The following is a 21,006-nucleotide window of genomic DNA, read 5'->3' as shown; positions in this document are numbered from 1 at the left end:
ATGACAACATAGCACTTTTTGTTCTGAAATATTTTTTTCAGAACTTGGAGTTCAGGGCTTCTATAGACACTAAAGCATAGGCATGTTCACACACACACAGACACACACACACAAACACACCTGATATTCTCGAGGCCAGTTCGGCTCAGCGCTTTCCCATCCTTCAACCACTGAATTGTAGGGGCTGGAGTCCCTTTTGCATGACACACCAGCTGAATGCTATCGTTCAGCAGAACACTCATCTCGCTGGGCATCTCGGATCTTGTGATACTGGGTGGCACTAGAGCAAAAAAAAAAAAAGAAAAAAAAAGAACCCCGATCTAGAGAACTGAATTTTAAGAGTCGCTTTATTTAGTGCTGTATTGAACACGTGTATATTTACCCTGTATAGTGAGATGGTAGCTCTTTTGGGCTTTGCCTTCAACGTTAGAGGCCAGGCAGGTGTAGGCGCCACTATCAGATAGCTGTGAGCGAGCGATCTGAAGCTTACCACCTCCTGACAGGATGTGCATCTCCAGAGATTCAGAATTCTCTAGAAAACAAAACGGTTTAGACAACAGCATTGGGGCAGTCAGCTAAATTTTAAAAAAAGGTCACTAGTGATCACTGGGTTCTTTGGCCACTCCCATTTAGCCACTCCCATTTAGCCACCGGGGCCTGTGACCTGTATAAAACTTTTAACACCGGTAGAAATACGTGTTCTAATATCGATTGATTGAACGGATATAAGTGGTTTTAGTGAAGCGAGGTGGTCAATCTCCCAAACTCGAACTCTTTCTAAGCACTACTGTGTTCATACACAATACAATCAAGTTGTGCTAGTGCCTCACAGTATGTTTGAAAGTTAACTGTGGTTTATTGACGTAACTCCCACCAAATATCAAATTATTGTAGAGATTTTTTTTAATCCATTACCGCTACAGTAAAACTGCTCTAATAAACCGATCAGCACATAAAAAAAAAAAAAGTCAGCTGATTTAGGTATTAAAGCACTTGAGAGGTTCTCACCAATTACTCTGCCATTCTTTAGCCAGGTGAGGCTGGGATGCGGGATGCCCGTGGCATCACAGGCAAAGGTTACTGGATTACTGATGGTCTCCACCACGTGTTCCTCTGATGGGCCATCTATACTTGGCGGCACTGATCACACACACACACGGTCCAGACTTTATTAAACTGTTTTTGCATATACACCACACCAGCCACTGAGTTCCGAGTGCTCATTTATGCTATTATCCAGTCAGTCAGTCAACCATGTGGCAGCAGCGCAATGCGTAAAAGCATGATGCATGCCAAGAGCTTCCGTTTAAGCTTCACATCATACATCAATGTGGAAAAAAATCATCATCAGTGACCAAACGTCTTGCTAACGAGAGAACGACCAGACCGGTTCAAACTGGCCGCAAGGCTACGGTGACTCAAATACTCTTTTTTACTCGTTTTTTTAACGTGGTGAGCAGGAAAGCATCCTTGAGGCGGATGGTCTTCTATAGCAGCAGAAGACTGCGTCGATTTCCACTCCTTATCGAGAATCTGAAGATACAGTTGGACATTTGAAGATTGGAAAAACACCGCCACGCGATTGGCTGACTGCATGACTGCATGAATACGCAGGTGTCCCTAATAAAGTGGATGGTGAATGTATATAATAATCTCCCTACTCTAGAACAACAAATGGACTTAGTCGTGAATCTTCTCTAAATGAATGTTCTCGATGATTCACCATAATTAGAGTGAGGAATATTAGGGGAAATGTTTTTTTTTTCTAACCATAGATGTTAAGATGGAAGTTCTTGTCCACCTGGCCTGCTATGTTGCTGGCCTTGCAGACGTATAGGCCGGTATCGGACACCTGAAACACAGAGTAGAAGAATCCTCACTTATTTGGTCATGCTTTGGTAATATCCTTACGTTTAAAAGACACACCCACACACCTCAGTTCCTTTCATTTCCAGAGTTTGTCCATTAGCGGAGATGTGAAGGTTGGTGGTCTCGGTGACGAGACGTCCGTTCTTGTACCAGGTGATTGTGGGAGGTGGGATGGCGTTGGACTGGCACTCCAGAGTGACCGACTTCCCCACACGCACATTGACCACTACGGGAGAGTCGCCGCTGCGGTCCCTGATGCTGGGTGGAACTGCAGCGTAGAAGAAAAACAGGCAGGATTTCTATATTTGTAGATATTCTGAATATGCCCTTCAATGACTGGGAAAGAAATCAAAACATATTGCAAATTATTTGATTTATTTATTTATTTGTGCTAAATTTGGCTTATCCACTGATCCTGGATCAAACATGTTTTGTATTATGGGATGCAGGCAACATCCCATTAGCAATCTGCTAAACTGAGCCAAAAGGACTCTGTAGTGCTGCAGAAACGCCCCGTGTCCTGGAGATTTGGGCCAACGGACAAAATAGGAAATTTATCTCCATTTCTTGTATACGCTCATGTGTGCACGCTGACCAAAAACTGTGAGGTAGATGATCTTCTGTGCCTCTCCTGCTGGGTTCATGGCCACGCAACTGTACTTCCCACCATCAGACATTTTAGCCTTCAGAATCTGTAACGTTCGGCCGCCTAAAAGACAAAACAAATATACATAAAATATCAACATGCATAAACATGTTTTGTTAATTAGGTGTACATTTCGATATTCATACCTGGCACGATTACAGCATTGCTGTTGCCCTGTACAGGTTTCCTGTCTTTCAGCCAGCTCAGAGTAGGAGGAGGGAAGCCAGTGGCCTCGCAGCTCAGAGAGACAAAATTGTTCACTACCACAGTAGCATTCTCCTCATATACACCCACTATAGAGGGAGGAACTGGAGAAATACAAGCATCGCTTCATCGCATAAATATTCATTCGATCCATTTAATCCATCCGACAGCAACCTGGAACGCTTATACGAATAACGTCGACACAAGCTAAAACATCGAACATGCAATTAAACGGATGCTAATTTCAGTATATAAATGACCGTTGCACGTTTCACATCGACTGAAAGGCTTTCTGAGACACACGGAGCTGGTGAAAACCTCACCGTGCACGTTGAGACTGAAGTATTTCTCAGCACTTCCAGCAACGTTTTCAGCCGCACACACGTAACGCCCTGTGTCGGTCACCTGTGCGTTCGAAATCTGGAACACACACAACTATTGGCTATACACTTCCATACAGTAGTTTCATTTGAATTATATTATATATATATATATATATATATATATATATATATATATATATATATATATATATATATATATATATATATATATATATATATACACATACATACATACATACATACACACACACACACACAATCAAAACGATTCATCCCCCATTGCAGATCAGCTGTATTGTCAAAATGTACAGACTTTTAGCAATTTGTACTGAACAAATCAAACAAAAGCAATTGAAGTAGTTCAACACAATGAATGCTTCAAGTGGTTTCCCCAAATTCAACTGAAAATGCAACTTATAATGACTTCTCCAGTCTCAAAATTATTCACCCCCTTCATGGCGAGCATCTTTAGTATTTAGTAGAGCACCCTTATGCTGTTATGACCTGCTGCAAACGAGATTCATAGCCAGACACCAGCTTCTGGCAGCGTTCCTGAGGAATCTTCTCCCGTTCCTCATGAGCCGCGGCCTCCAGTTCAGTAATATTCTTGGGCTTGCGTGCTGCAACCGCCTTCTTCAAATGCCGAAAAATTCCAGGTTTGTTTCATCGCTCCACAGAACAGAATCCCAAAACGTCTGTGGCTTATTTATATGATTTTGAGTGACTTTTCTTGTGCTTTTGGGTCAGAAGTGGTGAACGTCTTGGAGTCCTGGCATGGAAAGCTTCTGCGTTTAGTACGCGCCTTACTGAGCTCACTGAAACCTCAGTGCCTGTTATACCGAGTCTCGCTGCAGGTCTTTTGCAGTCAATCGAGGGTTTTCACAACCTGCCTTCTCAGAAATCTGCCTGCAGCCGTTGATGGCTTCCTTTTTCTGCCTCGTCCAGGTATTTCATTAATTTTCCACCCCTAGCCAGTTCAGGTATTAAATGGATTTTCTGCCCCTAGCCTAGCCTGTTGTGAGGGATTCTATTCAGGGGGTTGAATAATTTTGAGACTGGAGAAATCATTACAAGTTGCATTTTCAGTTGAATTTGGGGAAACCACTTGAAGCGTTCGTTGTGTTGAACTACTTCAATTGCGTTTGTTTGATTTGTTCAGTACAAACAGCTGAAAGTCTGTACATTTTGACAATAAACCTGATTTGCAATGGGGGTCGAATCATTTCGATCGCTACTGTAAAAAGACCCCCTGATGTGTATTTACAGTTACACTTATGGCATATAATTGATGTTTCTTGTTTTCCGGTTGTTTCTCACACCTGCAGTGTCCTGCCGCTGGACAGTAGGGTGTGTGATCTGTCTGGGTTTAAAAGCAGGCCATCTTTGAACCAGCTGATTTTAGGACTAGGGCTTCCATCCACATGGCACTCCAGTAGCGTGGACTTATTCACCAGCACGGTCACGTCATCAGGAACGTCTCGGTCAGCTCCACGGATAGATGGAGGCACTGCACACACACACACGTCACTAATGGATGCTAACAGCCAACGAACAGCGAGCTTCCACATGCTGCGACATTCAATTTTTGAGAGTTACGTACACAAGACTCTGATGTCATACTGGACTGAGTCTTCTCCAGCCTCGTTGATGGCCACACATGTATATCTTCCAGAGTCCTCGGTTTGAGCTCGGGGGATCTGCAGCACTCTACCGCCTATGCATGAAACACAAAAATAAACACGAGCACCCACCTTCAAGTCTCATAAAATTAAAAGGTCCAATCAAAAATAAAAACACACTGGACTACGATATGAATACTAGTAAAAGCCGATGGGACTTGCTGTTTAAAAAAAATAATAATAATAATTGGGGAAAGCGGATTTCCTTTAAGGGTGCGTAAAATATAAAAAAATTAATTCTCTGATACCGCGTAAACCTAGTGCGTACTGACGCTATCGAACTGTTACGCTGAAGATTTACAAGCACAAATCAGCTTCACGCAGATGAACGGCGTAACGCGTACGTACCGGGTAAGATGAGCACTCTGCTGCTGGAGGTGAGCAGCTGTCCGTCTTTGTACCAGGTGAGAGTGGGAGGCGGCACAGCGTTGGTCTCACAGTACAGCGAGATGGGATTATTCAGAATGACATCCTTCACCTCGCCAGCAGACACAATACCAGAGTCAGGGTTGCCATTTCTCTGGAAACTAGGAGGAACTGCAAGACAAAAAAAAATAATAATAATAAAAAATAAATCATATTACTCAGTATCAAACACAATGAGATTTTTAAAAATTGTCTCATAGACTATTATTATAGCTTTGTGTTGTATACATATTTTGTTTGCTTTTGTTAGTTTCTATTTATTTTTTAAATAAATACATATTTATAAATTTTTTCAAATATTTTTCTGGAGCTATTTGTCAGGTTTGGGCTTTACATTAACAGACCTCCCGACCCTGAAGAAGAAATAACATTTCCAGCGTTTTTTCAAGCGAACAATTTTCCGGCGGAGTCCCTAAATAAATATGATTAACGATACGCTCTCCGTCCACTTTATTAGGAACGCCTGCTCATTAACTAAGGCAGTTATCCAAATCAGCCAATCGTGTGGCAGCAGCTCAATGCATGAAAAATTTTATTCATGCACATACAAGTCAAGAGCTTATGTTCATACATAAAATCAAACATCAGAACGGGGGGGACGTGTGATCTCTGTGACTTTTAACTGCGGCACAGGTTGCTGGTGTCAGACGGGCCGGGTTTGAGTCTTTCGGAAACTGCTGATCAGCTGGGATTTTTCACATTTCAACGAAAATCTCTAGAGTTTACGCAGCATGGTGTAAAAAACAAACAAACCAACAAAAAAAAAAAAACATCCCATGAGCAGAGGGTCTGCAGGCTGTAACGCCTTCTTGTTGTGAACATTACCTGAAGCTGTTGACGTGTATCTGCAGGATTTTATGTACTGTGCTGCTGGTTGATTGAATGACTGCATAAACGAGCAGGTGTACAGGTGTACCTAATAAAGTGGACAGCGAGTGTATATTATTCTAACGTTAGCCAAGTCGAACATACCGCTGCTCGGTTTTATTTTACGTTAACGAACTCGAAGCATTCTCCATTTATCTTGAGCAAGAGAGTCATATTTCAGTCAAAAACTGAAGCCTGAATAAGTAAATAAATAAATAAATAAATAAATAAATAAATAAATTCAGCCACTAGAGGGAATCATACTACTAGGTTGAGTTTCGCAGGTGTTCATTTGGGAAAGGAATCCAGCAGGGGGTGTTAGAAGTTGAACATCTGAAGCGCGTGTTCACCTTGTATATTTACATCGAAGTCCTTTTCATCCTCGCCTGCAATGTTGGTAGCGACGCAGGTGTACCGGCCCGTATCGGACACCTGGGCCTGCTTTATCTGAACGATTCGACCATTAGGTGTGACTGTAATGCGCTCATCGTCTGTCTTAAGGATCTAAAGAGAAACAGAAAGACATTCGATTGTCAAACAATACACCTTAACATGAGATTTTGTCATGAGTGAAAATTTAACTGTGTGTGTGTGTGTGTGTGTGTGTGTGTGTGTGTGTGTGTGTGTGTGTGTGTGTTTGACCTGGCCATCCTTGTACCAGTGTAGAGTAGGGATTGGGATTGCCTGGGCCTCACACTCGAGCGTCAGCGTGTTGTTGACTTTAATTTTGATCTCTTTTGGGGCAAAACCTTCTCCTTGTATGTTGTCCTTACTGATAACAGGGGGAACTTAAAAAAAAAAAAAAAAAAAACACGCATACATTGTTTAGAATCATACAGTGCTAACAGAAGCACCCTGAACCTTAACCTTCATACTCACTATAAACTTTGACCTCGTAGTTCTTCAGAGTCTCCCCAGCCTCGTTGGTGGCCACACATGTGTATCTCCCAGCATCCTCTTCTTGCGCATTCAGGATCTGAAGAGTGCGCCCACCTGAAGGGGGGGGGGATAAATAAATCAATCAACGGTCACTAAAGTGGTGTTGCTACAATATGTGGTTTTCCATCCAGCTCTTTTATCCGTTCTGCCAAAAACGCAGGTACAGTTTGGCTGGGATTTGGTACCTGGGAGTACCCGGACGTTGCGGCTGGACTCGAAAGGTGTGCCGTCTTTGAGCCAGGTGATGATGGCGGGGGGGTAGGACTGAGCTTCACACACCAGAGATGTGGGGCTGTTCAGAGTCACAGTCACCTCCTCAGAAGATCCCTCTGGCCCAGAGCCAGTGATGGTGGGAGTAACTGTGAGACACACACACACACACACACACACACATACACACTCTTCAGCATGTACATGTGTCACAGCCCTGGAAAACCCTTCACATGGTGACATTTTGACATACTATATATACACACACACATACAAGCTTCCCTTTAGGTTTGTCTTTTACACACATCTCAATCAGGTCTAGTTAAATAAAAAACATTTAAGTCATTAAGGTACCTGATCACAAACTAAATTTATTCAAACTTGTGTGTCTTGCTATGGCATGTAGCTTATCCAACAACGTGATCAACGCCTGGCATTTGCGGTGTGAAGAAATCACGACGTAAAGCGATAAACTGTACTTACATGTTTTATCGTTTGCGGTTAATCAGAAACACTACCAAAATGTGTTGGTGTTTATTTGGTACTAGCATGACGTAAGAGCTACTAAATATATAGCGTGTAAACACTGTTCTATACAGACAGACACACACGGACATACCGAGGACGTTGAGATTAAAGTGTGCGCTCCTGTCTCCGGCACTGTTGGAAGCGAGGCAGCTGTACCTGCCCGTGTCGACCACTTGAGCGTCGTTTATATGGAGGAAGCGCCCATGTGACATCACCTGCAGCCGCTCTTCACCTAACACCGACTGACCGTCCTTCAACCAGGTGATCTCAGGCACTGGGTTCCCTAAGCAGCACCAAAGCTCAGAGGTCAATATGGAAGGAACTACATATCTCAAGGCCATCGTATATACTGTATATTTATTAAAAATCTACCTTTCAGTAAAACGGCAATAGTATTATTAAATGACAGATCTTCAGTATTTGTAAGAAAGGAGAATATTAACACGGGTGTGAAAATAAATAAATAAATAAATAAATAAATAAATAAATAAATAAATAGCGTCTGTATTTGTAGTGTAGTGCTTGAGGATGACATACCGGTGACCTCACAGGTCAGAGTGATGTTTTGCCCCTCCTTTACCCTCACATCCTGTAACCCACCATCATTCACGATGCTTGGAGGAACTAATGAGAAAGAAACGGCCAAATAAACAACAACAAAAAAATTTTTATAATCTGAAATCAAACCAGTGGAGATTTGTTTGTTTTTTGTTTTTTTTAACTTGCTAACTATAAACGACTTCCAACAAAATACTTCAAAACATGCAGTGTGTGTACTGTTACCTAATACATCCAGGTCAAAGTTCTTCCTGTCCTCTCCAGCGGTATTGGATACGATACAGGTGTACCTCCCGGCGTCCTCCGCTGCGGCATGCATCAAACGCAGACTCCGCCCACCTGGACGACCGCAAATAAAACACAGCCAGCGAGCTATAACTCCCGCTAAAACGAGTTTAAATTGCACCATAAAATACAGATGATGCTTGATAAGACTTTTCAGGGACGTGACACTTCCAGTCATCTGAAGTAAGTGACTGAGATTTCATGCGTTATGCGTCCGAAGAACACTCATAACTCGGATTTTCCAAACTCCGACTAGGAAAAAACCCACTCGTAAACTTCAGAGTCCAGAAAGTGACGATGAATCAACATGGTTGCTCACAGCTTCAGTAGTAAACAAAATAAAACAAAAAAAAAAAAAGCACTTCTTACCTTTAAAAGGGTTATACTATCTATCTATCATATATAAATATATATATATATATATATATATATATATATATATATATATATATATATATATATATATATACACACACCGAATTGTCGCTAACAAATCTGAGCACATCAATTTGAGTTACTCAAATGCTTGGTCATGTCAAGCACATATCATCTTGATATTTATGTGCGTTAACTTTACTCGTTTCCGTGTCTGTGGTGTCTGGCTGTAAACGTTCTAACTCAAACTTAAGGAATGTTGATATCGATAGGAATGACGAAAGCGATGCGTGCGAGAAACGCTGAGAATGGATTCTCAGGGACTAAGAACGACATCCTTGTTTGGGTTCACATGGCACTGCAACCTCAATCTTAACGCTCAGGTCTCAGGAGAATCTGTAGAATAAATGACTTCTACCTGAAACAGTCAAACTCGCGTTTCGTTTCTGTCTCGACGGTCCACATCAATGTCCCGATTGTTTCGTGGGGTTTGGGAGACTTTGACGAGACGGCTGTTTAAACAAGCAGCTCAACCTGCCCATGCAAATCGCTCGGTTTCACTCTGGCTTTCAAACGAGTAATTATCAGCTTCAAGGAGAATCACCTGAGAAAAACAAGCTCAGCAAAGCTCACGCAAGGTACTGTCTCTGCATGAAGCTTGTTGAGTCTTACAAACCTCCCCTTAGTTTCTTCACATATACAGTCCTCTACAAAACTATTGGAACGGCAAGGCCAACTCATTTATTTTTGCTGTAGACATTTGGGTTTGTGATTTTTTTTTTTTTTAACTGAATGAGGAAAGAGTTTAGATTTTCAGCTTTCATTTGCTGCCATTTATATGTGGATCTGTTAAACGACAGAACATTTTGTACCAGTATCAACGTATCGTTTTGCATCGTTCTTATACGAGCAAAAATAACGGAACGTGACCGACAGGTGTTTCCTGTTACCCAGGTGCATCCTGTTGGATTGATTGTTTAAACAATAAATAGCGCCGAACATCTTCTTTTTGGTTTTAGCTTTCAGTCTCACCTGTGAAAACTACATTTATTGTTAAAAAGGATAAACCATCATGAAGATCAGAGAGCTGTCTATGGGAGAAAAGCAAGCCATTTTGAAGCTGAGAAAGCTGAGGGGAAATCAATCAGAGGCATTGTAGAAGCACTGGGCATAGCTAATACAACAATTTGGAATGTCCTGAAAGAGAAAGAAACCACTGGTGTACTGAGCAACAGACAACGAACGGGTTGGTCAAGGAAAACAACAGCAGCTCATGACAAAAAAAGAAAAAAGAAAAAAAAAAAACACAACTCATTGTGAGAGCTGTGAAGAAAAACCCAAAAAACAACACAGTCAGCATCACAACATCACCAACAACATCCATAGGGCAGGGGTGACGGCATCATGATCCACCGTTCGAAGAAGACTTCGAGAGCAGAAATATAGAGGCTTTGAAATCCAGATTGAAATTCACAAAGAAATACAGAGATGAGCCACAAAAGTTCTGGAACCAAGATGAACCTCTACTAAGGTACTGGAAAGGCCAAAGTGTGCAGAAAGAAAGGATCTGCTCATGATCCAAAACATACATGCTCATCCGTGAAACATGGTGGAGGTAGTGTCATGGCTTGGGCTTGCATGGCCGCTTCTGGAACATTCTCGCTAATTACTGATGAGGGAACTCATGATGGGCGCAGCAGAATGAATTCAGAAGTCTACAGGAACATACTGTCTGCTGATTTTCAGAGAAATGCATCCAAATTAATGTGGAGGAACTTTATCATGCAGCAAGACAATGATCACACTGCCGACTCAACAAAGGACTTCATCGGCGGGGAAAGTGGAAGGTTTTAGACTGGCCAAGTCAATCACTAGACCTTAACCCAATTGAGCAGCATTCCACCTCCTGAAGAGGAGACTGAAGCGAAAATCCCTTAACAGAAGAAAAATGCAACAGTTTGGTGATGTCAGTGAGTCGCAGGCTTGATGCAGTTACTGTAATTAATGGATATGCGACCAAATATTAAGTGTTATTTACGTTAATTAGCTTCAAGACTTATCTGTTCCTATACTTTTGCTCACCAAAAGTTTTGGTGGTGTGTTACAAAAGGTTCTGCTTTATGTTGTTTAACCAGGAAATAAAAGCTGAAATCCTAAACTCTCAGATCATATCCCTGTTCATGATCGCAAACCCAAATGTCTTGGATGTAGAACACAAACGAATGAATCGGCCTTGCCGTTCCAATAGTTTCGGACGGGACTGGATGAAGTTTACTGACCACCCCTGGGACTGGGCTGCTTAGTGCGGAGCTTTGAAGCCTGCATCTCTTCTGTGTGGTTTAGGATGTCAAGGCTCTGTGCTGATCCAGACTGCAGATTTCTGACCTGTTCCAAACATAATAACTTCTGCGCCACTGTTTATCTTTTCAGTTCTCCATTTCATACTGTCGGATTTGGCTTCTCGTTACGACACTCTCGTTCCAAGTGGTGATGTATGATTTATAGTGCCTGGCCTTCCGCTGAAAACAAGCTAGCTCGTGGATGACACAAATTTCAGACTGGAAAAAAAAAATTAAAAAAATGAACAAAAGATAAGGTTAGATGAAGCAGCTGCTGATACCTGAGATGACCCGGACAGAGCCGGACGTGCTGATTGGACGGCCGTCTTTCAACCAGGTTATGACGGGTAGGGGGATACCGGAGGCCTCGCACATGAGTGCCGCTGGATTTCTCACCACCACGGTCATGTTCTCGGTCCGCCGTGTGTTCCCGCTAATGCTTGCCGGAACTACACACACACACAGGGGGTGGGATCCGTGAAAAAAACAACAATATCATTTAACACTAAAGAGAGTCAGTTTGTTTCTCACCATGAACGGTGACGTCATGTTTGCTCTCATCCTGTCCGGCCACGTTGACGGCGACGCAGGTGTATCGGCCGGTGTGCTCCACCCGAGCGTCTCGGATGCGGACGAGTCGGCCGTCGCTGAGGATCTGAACGCCGGAGCCGGTTCCCAGAGGTCGGCCGTCTTTCAGCCAGGTGATGGCAGGCCTGGGCACGCCGTCGGCCTCGCACTGCAGGGTGATGTCCCCCCCGCGTACCACGGTCACTTCGCCTTTTCCGTTGCCCGGTGAGCTAATGGAGGGACGAACTAAAGGGGCGGGAAAAGAAAGGAGGAGGATACACGGACACTAAGATACCGCCCGGTCCTTTCAGTCACTTATATATAAACATATGCGTTCGAGCAAACGTTTGCAGGAGTGGAATTATATTTAAACAGCACGTAATATAGAATATTAAAGCCTTGTTATGTTGTGAAACCCCTAAATGAATCCTTTTAGACACACATACAGCAGGTTACAGCGTTATTGTTTTTTTGTTTTTTTTAAATCACACTAAAAGAATGACATCAGTAACACATTTTGTGAGCAGCTGGGAGTTTACTGCCCTGTTTTGCCCCTGAGTGAAAGAACAGGGACTACAAGATGATTTTAATTAAAAATTTGGATTCCAATTTCATCTGGTCCGTATGTTTTGACACCCCTTGGCTCCTTTACAGCAGCGGCTGCATGTGTGTGCGTGACTATGAATATGAAGGGCAAAAACAAACAAACCAATAAATAAATAAATCCAGACTAGTTTGTGCAGTACTGTGCAGTGAGGGTTAGTGAAGTGAGGGTTAGAGTACCGTAGACTTGCAGGCTGTACTCCTTGACAGCTGTGCCGGTGACGCTGGACGCCTGGCAGGTGTAGGACGCAGCATCGCTCCTCTCTGCACTGGTGATCTGCAGCTGACGTCCTCCGGACAACACGCGCACACGCGAGTCTGCCTTCAGCTCCGAGCCTACGTGCACATGTATTAAAAAAAAATCTCTTATAGAAAAAAATCAATACTTCAATGATGACGACGACAATAAAAAGGATGATGATGATCTTACCATTTTTCTTCCACGTGAGGCTGGGAGGAGGGATCCCGCTGGACTCGCAGAGCAAAGTAACGAGGCCGCCCACCGTCACCGTCAGAGGAGAGACTTCGTCAGATCCACGGATACTTGGTGGAACTGAGCGAGTGAAACAGAGAGACGACGTAAATACTACAGTCCCAATCTTCAATCTAAATGTACCGTGGTTCGGTCCAGCATGGCATCGGGAGATCTGCAGTAGGGGCTGTGTACAACGTTAGAAATATTTCTTATTTCTTGCTTTAACGCTCTTTCGGCAAACATTAAGCAACATTTCCTTAATGATGACTCAATACCTGTTCTCTATGCTGAGCCAACTTTAATCAAATCCTTCTGCACCCATAATAGACGACATTGTTACCCACTTTGCACCACACCTGGCCGCTCCCCATCGAATTGTCTTTAACAGAAGGAAGCGTGGTGCCTTCTGAAACTCTGGAACACTCCGAGAGAGACTTACCCCACACGTTAAGATTGTAGTTCTTCTCCGTTTTTCCCGCCACGTTTGTAGCCTCGCACGTGTACCTGCCCGTGTCCTGTATCTGAGCACTCGCAATCTGCATGCGCAAAATGTTGGGTAAATACTAGTAAAAAAAATATGTTTCAAAAAATAACATGTACTACTGTAATATATATGTATTCAATTTTAAGTGTAGCTCAGACGTTAAGACTTTAGGATGTTTTATCTAGTTCAGGACTGGTAGCTCGTTTCCTACCTGTAGTACGCTGCCGTCCTCGGACACGCTCAGTCCCGGCTTCCTGTAGAGCGGCCGTCCGTCTTTACGCCAGCTCAGAGTGGGAGGGGGGACGGCGTCGCTCTGGCAACGCAGCTCTACTGAACGGCCGATCAGGACCGTGCTGTTCACTTCTTCGCCCGCGATGTTGGGTGGTACTACAGCAAACACAGCCACGTAAAACGTCATCCGTCGTGAATACGGTGCCACTCAATTATCCATCTACTAGATCTTCTATCTCTCGTTGCCTTTGATATCAGAAAGTTCAGCCCATCAAGTCAGAGGGGGAAAATATGCATGAAACCCACTCTCTCATCAAAATTAATGTAAGGGTGGGCGATATAATAATAATAATGACTGCATCAAGATACTTCAGGAAATTTCTAAATTACGCGATATGCGTCATGATATATAGACTTTCTAACAAACTGATTAGAAATAGCAGGTAGTTTTTGAAGAAGAAGAAGAAGAAGAAGAAGAAGAAGAAGAAGAAGAAGAAGGAGCTCACCGTAGACATGCAGATCATACTCTCTCTGCTGCTCTCCACCTGCGTTCACCGCCACGCAGGTGTAGCGGCCTGCGTCGCTCACCTGAGCACTCCTGAAAGACATCACCCTGCCTCCGGCCAACACCTACAAACCCACACACACACACACAGTCAAACAATCTACCGCGCAAACAAATCAATGACAGAGCAGTAGATGTTGATGTTTTAATACACCGTAACCAATTATAAGGCTGTTGCTAAGATTGACTAGATTAGTGTGTGTGTTAGAGTTTAGAGTAGAGATGGTTTAGTAAAATCTTCTTCTCCTGGACGTGGAAACTCCGTATGGAGCTTTAACAGTCCCGAAAAAAAGCAAATTAGTATTTGATGCATCCATTCTGAGTGATTGAGTAGCCTCACTGATATGCGATATGATATGATACGCTATGCGTTACCTTTTTAGACTTGTCCACCAAATCATAAAAGTCCAGCTCTTTAACCAGCTCCGATTCGACGGCCAGCAGCGAAAGCCCGTTTTAGTCCCGTTAGGGTTAAACTCATTTAAAGCCATTATGGAAAGCTGAAAACTCTGTATTTATATTACATTCGCTGGCTCGTGTTCTACTGTATGAATCATGTTACGTGTGACACCACTTCGAATCTGGGCTCAGTAGTGGTCAGGGCCGCTAGGCGCACGCCCGGTATCCCGGGGTAGTCGTTTCGGTAGAGGTGTTCACCTGGATGCCGTTGGAGGAGCTGGAGACAGGGCTGCCGTCTTTGAGCCACGTGAGACCGGGAGCAGGCAGACCTGAGGCTTCACACTCCAGCCTGATAGGATCGTTCACCACCACCGTCACCATCCCGCCTTTACTGGAGATGGAGGGTGGCACTGAAAGAGCAGGAGAGAATCATGAGAAGAATATGTGTGTGTATATATATGTTGGCGGAGATTTCGGCTCTGCCTCTTTTGTGCCACGCCACTCAAACCCTGAGATTACAGAAAACACTTAAAGAGTAATCCCGTGAAACGTCCGTATCGTACTCACCGTAAACCTGTAGGCTGAGCGCGAGCTCCGCTGTGCCGGCCACATTGACCGCCACGCACTTGTAGAGTCCAGCGTCTGACACCTGAACGCGGTCGATCTCCAGCACCTGGCCTCGGTTCAGGATGCTCACGCCCGCTGCGCTGGTCAGAGGCCGACTGTCCTTATACCACGTCATAGCTGCAGTTAGCAGGAACACCAAGATCACCATGAGGTTTTTTTTTTTTAAAACCTCCAAAGGCCGTTTGACCCAAAAAACACTAATGCAATAATAATAATAATAATAATAATAATAATAATAATATAATAATACTGAAAAATGACCTGGTACAGGACTTCCTGTGGCTTTACACTGCAGCTGGATTTGGTATCCAGCCAGGACAGTTTGATTGACACTTCCTCCAGCAAACTGGATGACAGGAGGCTCTGTGTAACAGTGAAATGATCAGCTAACAAATGTGTAACACTTACACGAGGCTCGCGGATGTCTTAGAACGTGTCTCGTACCGTGCACGCTGAGGCGAACGTTCTGCTGCGCCTCTCCTGCAGCGTTGGTTGCCACACAGGTGTATTTGCCTGCGTGCTCCACTCTGGTTTCCTTAATGTGTAGAACTCTACCTCCAGATTCCAGCTTTATTAGAGTGAGAGAGAGATAGAGAGAGTGTGTGTGTGTGTGAGAGCGCGAGAGAAAGGACTGATAACGTACACAAGTACAAATGATACAAATGACTGTAAAACCCTATACGCGCACTCCAGTTTCTACCGAGTTGAACCGTGTGATGAGTTTTCAAGGAATTCGACAGAAGCATCTTATTCACCTTAAGTAAGACCTGAGTGGCGTCAACGGGACGGCCATCTTTGAGCCAGGTAATGCTGGGAGCTGGAATGCCACTGACCACACACTGGAGGCTCACCGGATTGTAGAGCACCACCGAGCGTTCCGCGGGACCGGTAGAACGGACCGATGGAGGAACTGGACGAGAAATAACAAGAAAGAAAAAAACAGAAGTTGATTGGATTGCAGGTTTACTTTTAATTTTGTTTTCCTTCGTTAGTATAAAAAGAAAAGAAAAAAAACCTGTGAATGTTTACTGCGGTGTGTTGCTCAATTTGTTTTTGTTTTTTTTCTTCTCAAGGGAATATTTGGGAAAGGGAGGGGAGGAGAGAAGAAAAAAGGTGATGTGCAGCAGAAATGTTCAGCAGAAATGTTCAATAAAAAAGAAACTGGATTGCAGTTACTGGTTGAATGACACGAGGTCTTGACTCGGATGTGCACCAGTAATTGGATTTTTTGTATACAATATTCGTTAGTGAAAACTGTCTTTAATGAAAATGGATGTGACACACTAGTGTGTTTAGACACACTAATTATAGATTTTTTTAAACCACATTTTAGAATAATAATAAAAAGTCATCGAAACTCTGGAGTAACACAAATGGAACGATGTTTTGATTTTTAAATAACTAAATAAATAAATAAATATTTTAGGATCTACAAAGTAGTCAGCCTTTTTTTACCTAGAATTTCCAGGAACGTCTTCTTGGCATTTCCTCACATGCTTTTTGAACAGTATTAAAGGAGTTCACACCGACGCCGGACACTTACCGATGCTTTACGGAATATTTCGCTCGGAGTCGTCCGTTTAAAATGCGTCATTGTAACTGAAATGTTCGTTTCGTAATGAAAGAAATGAATATGTCGGCGCGATCATATTTTTGTCTACGACACCGATTTCAAACATTTAATCGCGCACCTTCAGACCGAACGGTTTTTAAGATCATGAGGGACATTTCAGTCGAACGTCCTCGTTTCTTACCGTGCACTGCTACTTTAAAATCTCTTTCCTGTTCTCCTGCTTCGTTTGTGGCCACGCACTGGAACAGGGCCGAGTCTGAGACCTGGGCACGCGAGATGACCAGACGATGACCGTTCGCCAAAATCCTCACTCCTTCTCCCTGCCTCACTGGCTTGCTGTCCTTTAGCCACCTACAAGGAGAACAGTACACGACGTTAAGAAAGAGCGTCGTTAGTTTATGGATAAGAAACGTAACGAAGTGGGTGGCTGCGTTATATTGCACATGGGCATCTCAGACAAAGACAGAACATTAGGTCGTGTGTGTTACATTGGGTGTGTGGTTAAGGCTTGCATCGACTAGATGGATCCTAATAGAATTCCCGCCTCATTTACTGCATTTTTTGTCGTCCTTTAAAGCTAAATAACGTTTTAAATAGATATGTATTTGTATATGTGTGTGTGTGCTTACGTGATGGTTGGTGGAGGAGTGCCTGTGGCATGGCACTCAAGTTCAAGAACGTTATTAACGATGACGGTAATATCTGTAATCTTGTCTGCCCCATCCACGGCGGGTGGCACTGAAACACAGGAAACAATGAGCTCACACCATATTGTTTTTTTCTTCTTCACTCTGAAACCATGACGATCACAAACCAAATAAAACCCAGTTGACAACCTCAGCAGAGGTCTGGAGAGCAGGTGCGTTAGGATTGTGGCGGTGACCTCAGCTGCTCGGATGATGTTCAGAAGACGTTTTTAAAATGGTGCAGCAGGTTTACAGAACTTCACAGTGAATAGAATAACGTGACGCGAGGGACGGATGGAAAGATGGTAAAGAAATAAGACAGGCCCGTAAGAGCTGGCGTTAATTAGGGGCATACGAGTCATGTCCGTTTTCTATAGTGACGAGGTCCATCCAAGAAAGACTGGCTTTGGACTTTCAGAGCTGACGCCTGGAAAAACAATAAAAGGGATGCAACTCCTCAGATGGAAAGAGACCTGCCAACCCCGGCAAAGAATAACGCGCGAGTCCCGTCCATATATGGATAGATTTTCCTTTCGCATGAATGAACTCTAAACGTTTTTTTATTTCGAGCAGAAATCAAAGAGACGGGAGATTGCTTGCGTTAGATGGGAAATGGGAGGAAGGAGGCGGGGCTTTCGTGGGTGTCAGTTCAAAACACCTGTCAGTCATTCCAGATTCATATGTTTATTGGCTGTCTTTCTGAGCGATAGCTTGTAGCAACGTACTCTGATGTTTGTTTTTATTCTAAATGGTACGTTTAAACGTACGTGAACGAACGCATGTGTACCTAAAACGCCGACGTCGTACTTGATCTCCGTCTCCCCTGCGATGCTTGTTGCTACACAGACATATAGACCAGAATCAGAGGGCACGGCGTCGACGATCTCCATCTTGCGGCCCTGCTCCAGAAGCCGCAGGTTTTCTCCGACGTTCACGGGAGATCCGTCCTTCAACCAGGTGAGCGAGGGTGCAGGATGGCCGGCTGCCTCACACTCCAGCACCAGAGTTTTACTGACCACCACTTTCTTCTCCACAGGTCCATCTACACCTCCAGCAATGGAAGGAGGAACTGGAGGGGGAAAATATCTCACTGGGTTACACCGAGATTTTATTATTTTTTCCTGTGTTGGTGAAGGCAAGTTGATATGATGGAGAATATGCTAGTAACGCAAAAGTCTGAAACGAGAAATAATGACCAAGCTCACCGTAGACATCCAGCTCGTAAGCCTTGTCGGCCGTTCCAGCCACGCTGGTCACTCTGCAGGTGTACTGGCCGCCGTCGGACACCTGCACTCGGGAGATCTTCAGGAAGTGGCCGCGGTCTACGTACTGCGCCTGCCTGCTGGACAGGATCGCCTCGCCGTTCTTATACCAGGTGATGGCTGGGAGGGGCACGCCACGCACCTCGCACTCCAGGGTAACCGGGTTATGCAGAAGAGCAGTCACCTCGGAGGTCACGTTCCCTCCCTTTACACTGGGTGGCACTAAGAGGAAACATGAAGCTCAGAATTACTCACACCAGAATTTGGCTTTATCAAATTATAATAATAATAATAATAATAATAATAATAAAATGAGTTGCCAAGTGTACACTTTTGAGCATTATGAATAAATAACAATAATTAGCAATACTTATCTGCAAGCAAGCATTCTTTTAGCTATTATATAAGAAAATCTCTCATTTAATCTTTGGTCAAAGAAAGTCAATGGCTAAGAGTTTTTGACTGAAACCGAGTATACTGAAGCTTAACTAATTTCCATTGGCTGTTGTCCACGTTAGCATTTCTGGCTTAAATACAGCTTAAATACAGCTGGGAGTGAATAGGACGGCCGTCGTTGTCCAAGTAATTTTAGCCTAAACTGCAATACTTAAATAATCAAAAATATACTTGATGTATTCTTTTGCTATTGTCGATAAAATATACTGACAGTTTTACACCATCATGGCGGTCTGTAGGTTTTTGTGTTCTATCAGAGTGTCCGAGCCTTGCGTTTAAGATTTGAATACGTTACTAATTGAATAAAAGTAGTCACAAAAATGTTCCGAGTTGTTATTGGGGGAGAGAGAGAGAGAGAGAGAGAGAGAGAGAGAGAGAGAGAGAGAGAGAGAGAGATAAACGCATACCGTAGACACTGAGGTTGAAGTCTCTGGACTGCTTTCCTGCAGAGTTGGTGACGCTGCACTGGTAGCGCGCCTGATCCCCTAATCGGGCGCTCTTTATTTTTAACACCTGGCCACGATCCAACACTTCGACGTTGGGGTCTCCCAGAAACAACAGCCTAAAAACAAAGAACGGGAAGGTCAGAGAAAACACAAACATACAAAAACCTGGGTTCAGATTTGGGTGTTTGGACGGCACGCAACAATAAGAACTGGATAAGAACTTTGATTGGGCAACTCACTTCCTGTCTTTGTACCACTGGATTGTGGGAAAGGGCACACCTTTGACCTTGCACTCCAAGCTGATCTCCTGATTGAGAACAGCATAGAGGTCACGTGACCCACCGCTTCCAGTAATACTAGGAGGAACTGGCAAAGAAAACCGGTTACAAGTAAAGCTTATTATCCGGCATGTACAATGAAATCATATATCGTGATATTCAATGTGAGCTGAATTCCATTTATCTAAAAGTGCATAAATGTAGCTAGTGAACTGTAATAATATCACAAATGGTGATTAAAAAGTTACGCAATCGTTGAGATTGAAACATTCCATCAACAGGTGCCTAATTACTGCATTGCTACAAAAACCTAATTATTGAGTTTCTACACTGACGTATAGATCTTGACCATTTCCTGTTATACTACGGTATACAGACTCACCCAGGACATCTAGATGAAAGTCTTTCTCGGTACTTCCTGCGACATTGATGGCTTTGCAGTTGTATCGGCCTGCGTCCGCTGTAGCAGCCTTGAGCAATCTCAGCATCTTCCCTCTCTGCAGGATCTGCACGTTACTGCTGGCAACCACCTGAACAAACCGTAGCACAAATCCACCCTGAACAACGTGTATAATCAAGATTATAATTCATATGCTGTTATTAACATTACTTCATTATTCAAATTAGCACCAGAATCACCAAAAACGCATCGCAAATCTTTCAATCTGAACGTGGTTAATGTGTTTCAGGGCGGCCATTTCCTCGGCGAACATCGCACATCTGCTGCGTAACCGATGGACGGAAAATTCGCACTCGAGTCGAATTCTAAACAAACACGTCCTGCTCTCTGGCAACTTGCACACCAAGACAGGAAGCGGTGTACTCATTTTCCGAGCTTTCATTTTCTGACTCATTTTTTTAAAAAATAAACCAAAAGTTTGTTTACTGCCTTCGTTCAGATACTTCAAATCGATCCGTCCGGGATGACCGCAGGTCATTTTCCGCGGATCCGGGCCGAGTCGCGTCACGTGACATCATCACGACGCGCATCCAGTCAAAGCCTTCTTCGATTCACGTGCGTCGAACACGAGTACGGCTATTACCCGACGAACGTCACTGCGAAAGACCGTGCAGAACTATTTCGT

At 43.7% G+C, this 21,006-nt stretch overlaps 1 protein-coding gene across 2 annotated transcripts in view; it reads right to left on the bottom strand.

Moving 5' to 3' along the window:
* The window catches only part of hmcn1 (hemicentin 1), a 99,151-nt gene that overhangs the window by 24,574 nt on the left and 53,571 nt on the right, over window positions 1-21,006 (bottom strand). For both annotated transcript variants that reach the window (XM_053686941.1, XM_053686946.1), the window contains exons 28-64: window positions 20,304-20,451; window positions 19,883-20,009; window positions 19,605-19,759; window positions 18,685-18,963; window positions 18,267-18,548; window positions 17,423-17,531; window positions 16,975-17,144; window positions 15,976-16,130; window positions 15,665-15,788; window positions 15,482-15,583; window positions 15,161-15,337; window positions 14,852-15,003; window positions 14,136-14,259; window positions 13,610-13,785; window positions 13,354-13,450; window positions 12,870-12,992; window positions 12,620-12,775; window positions 11,801-12,082; window positions 11,551-11,718; window positions 8,496-8,609; window positions 8,250-8,336; window positions 7,804-7,995; window positions 7,160-7,333; window positions 6,915-7,028; window positions 6,678-6,823; window positions 6,386-6,539; window positions 5,091-5,279; window positions 4,664-4,777; window positions 4,383-4,570; window positions 3,043-3,139; window positions 2,662-2,823; window positions 2,465-2,578; window positions 1,935-2,137; window positions 1,771-1,852; window positions 1,009-1,140; window positions 383-532; window positions 121-280 (exon numbers count right to left, since the gene is read on the bottom strand). In XM_053686941.1, the coding sequence (XP_053542916.1) occupies window positions 121-280; window positions 383-532; window positions 1,009-1,140; window positions 1,771-1,852; window positions 1,935-2,137; window positions 2,465-2,578; window positions 2,662-2,823; window positions 3,043-3,139; window positions 4,383-4,570; window positions 4,664-4,777; window positions 5,091-5,279; window positions 6,386-6,539; window positions 6,678-6,823; window positions 6,915-7,028; window positions 7,160-7,333; window positions 7,804-7,995; window positions 8,250-8,336; window positions 8,496-8,609; window positions 11,551-11,718; window positions 11,801-12,082; window positions 12,620-12,775; window positions 12,870-12,992; window positions 13,354-13,450; window positions 13,610-13,785; window positions 14,136-14,259; window positions 14,852-15,003; window positions 15,161-15,337; window positions 15,482-15,583; window positions 15,665-15,788; window positions 15,976-16,130; window positions 16,975-17,144; window positions 17,423-17,531; window positions 18,267-18,548; window positions 18,685-18,963; window positions 19,605-19,759; window positions 19,883-20,009; window positions 20,304-20,451 (5,678 nt within the window). The remainder of the gene's footprint in view (window positions 1-120; window positions 281-382; window positions 533-1,008; window positions 1,141-1,770; window positions 1,853-1,934; window positions 2,138-2,464; window positions 2,579-2,661; window positions 2,824-3,042; window positions 3,140-4,382; window positions 4,571-4,663; window positions 4,778-5,090; window positions 5,280-6,385; window positions 6,540-6,677; window positions 6,824-6,914; window positions 7,029-7,159; window positions 7,334-7,803; window positions 7,996-8,249; window positions 8,337-8,495; window positions 8,610-11,550; window positions 11,719-11,800; window positions 12,083-12,619; window positions 12,776-12,869; window positions 12,993-13,353; window positions 13,451-13,609; window positions 13,786-14,135; window positions 14,260-14,851; window positions 15,004-15,160; window positions 15,338-15,481; window positions 15,584-15,664; window positions 15,789-15,975; window positions 16,131-16,974; window positions 17,145-17,422; window positions 17,532-18,266; window positions 18,549-18,684; window positions 18,964-19,604; window positions 19,760-19,882; window positions 20,010-20,303; window positions 20,452-21,006) is intronic.

Source organism: Ictalurus punctatus, chromosome 2 (assembly GCF_001660625.3).
Source record: "Ictalurus punctatus breed USDA103 chromosome 2, Coco_2.0, whole genome shotgun sequence".
Lineage (NCBI taxonomy): Eukaryota > Metazoa > Chordata > Actinopteri > Siluriformes > Ictaluridae > Ictalurus > Ictalurus punctatus.
This window is presented reverse-complemented; position numbering and strand designations above follow the sequence as displayed.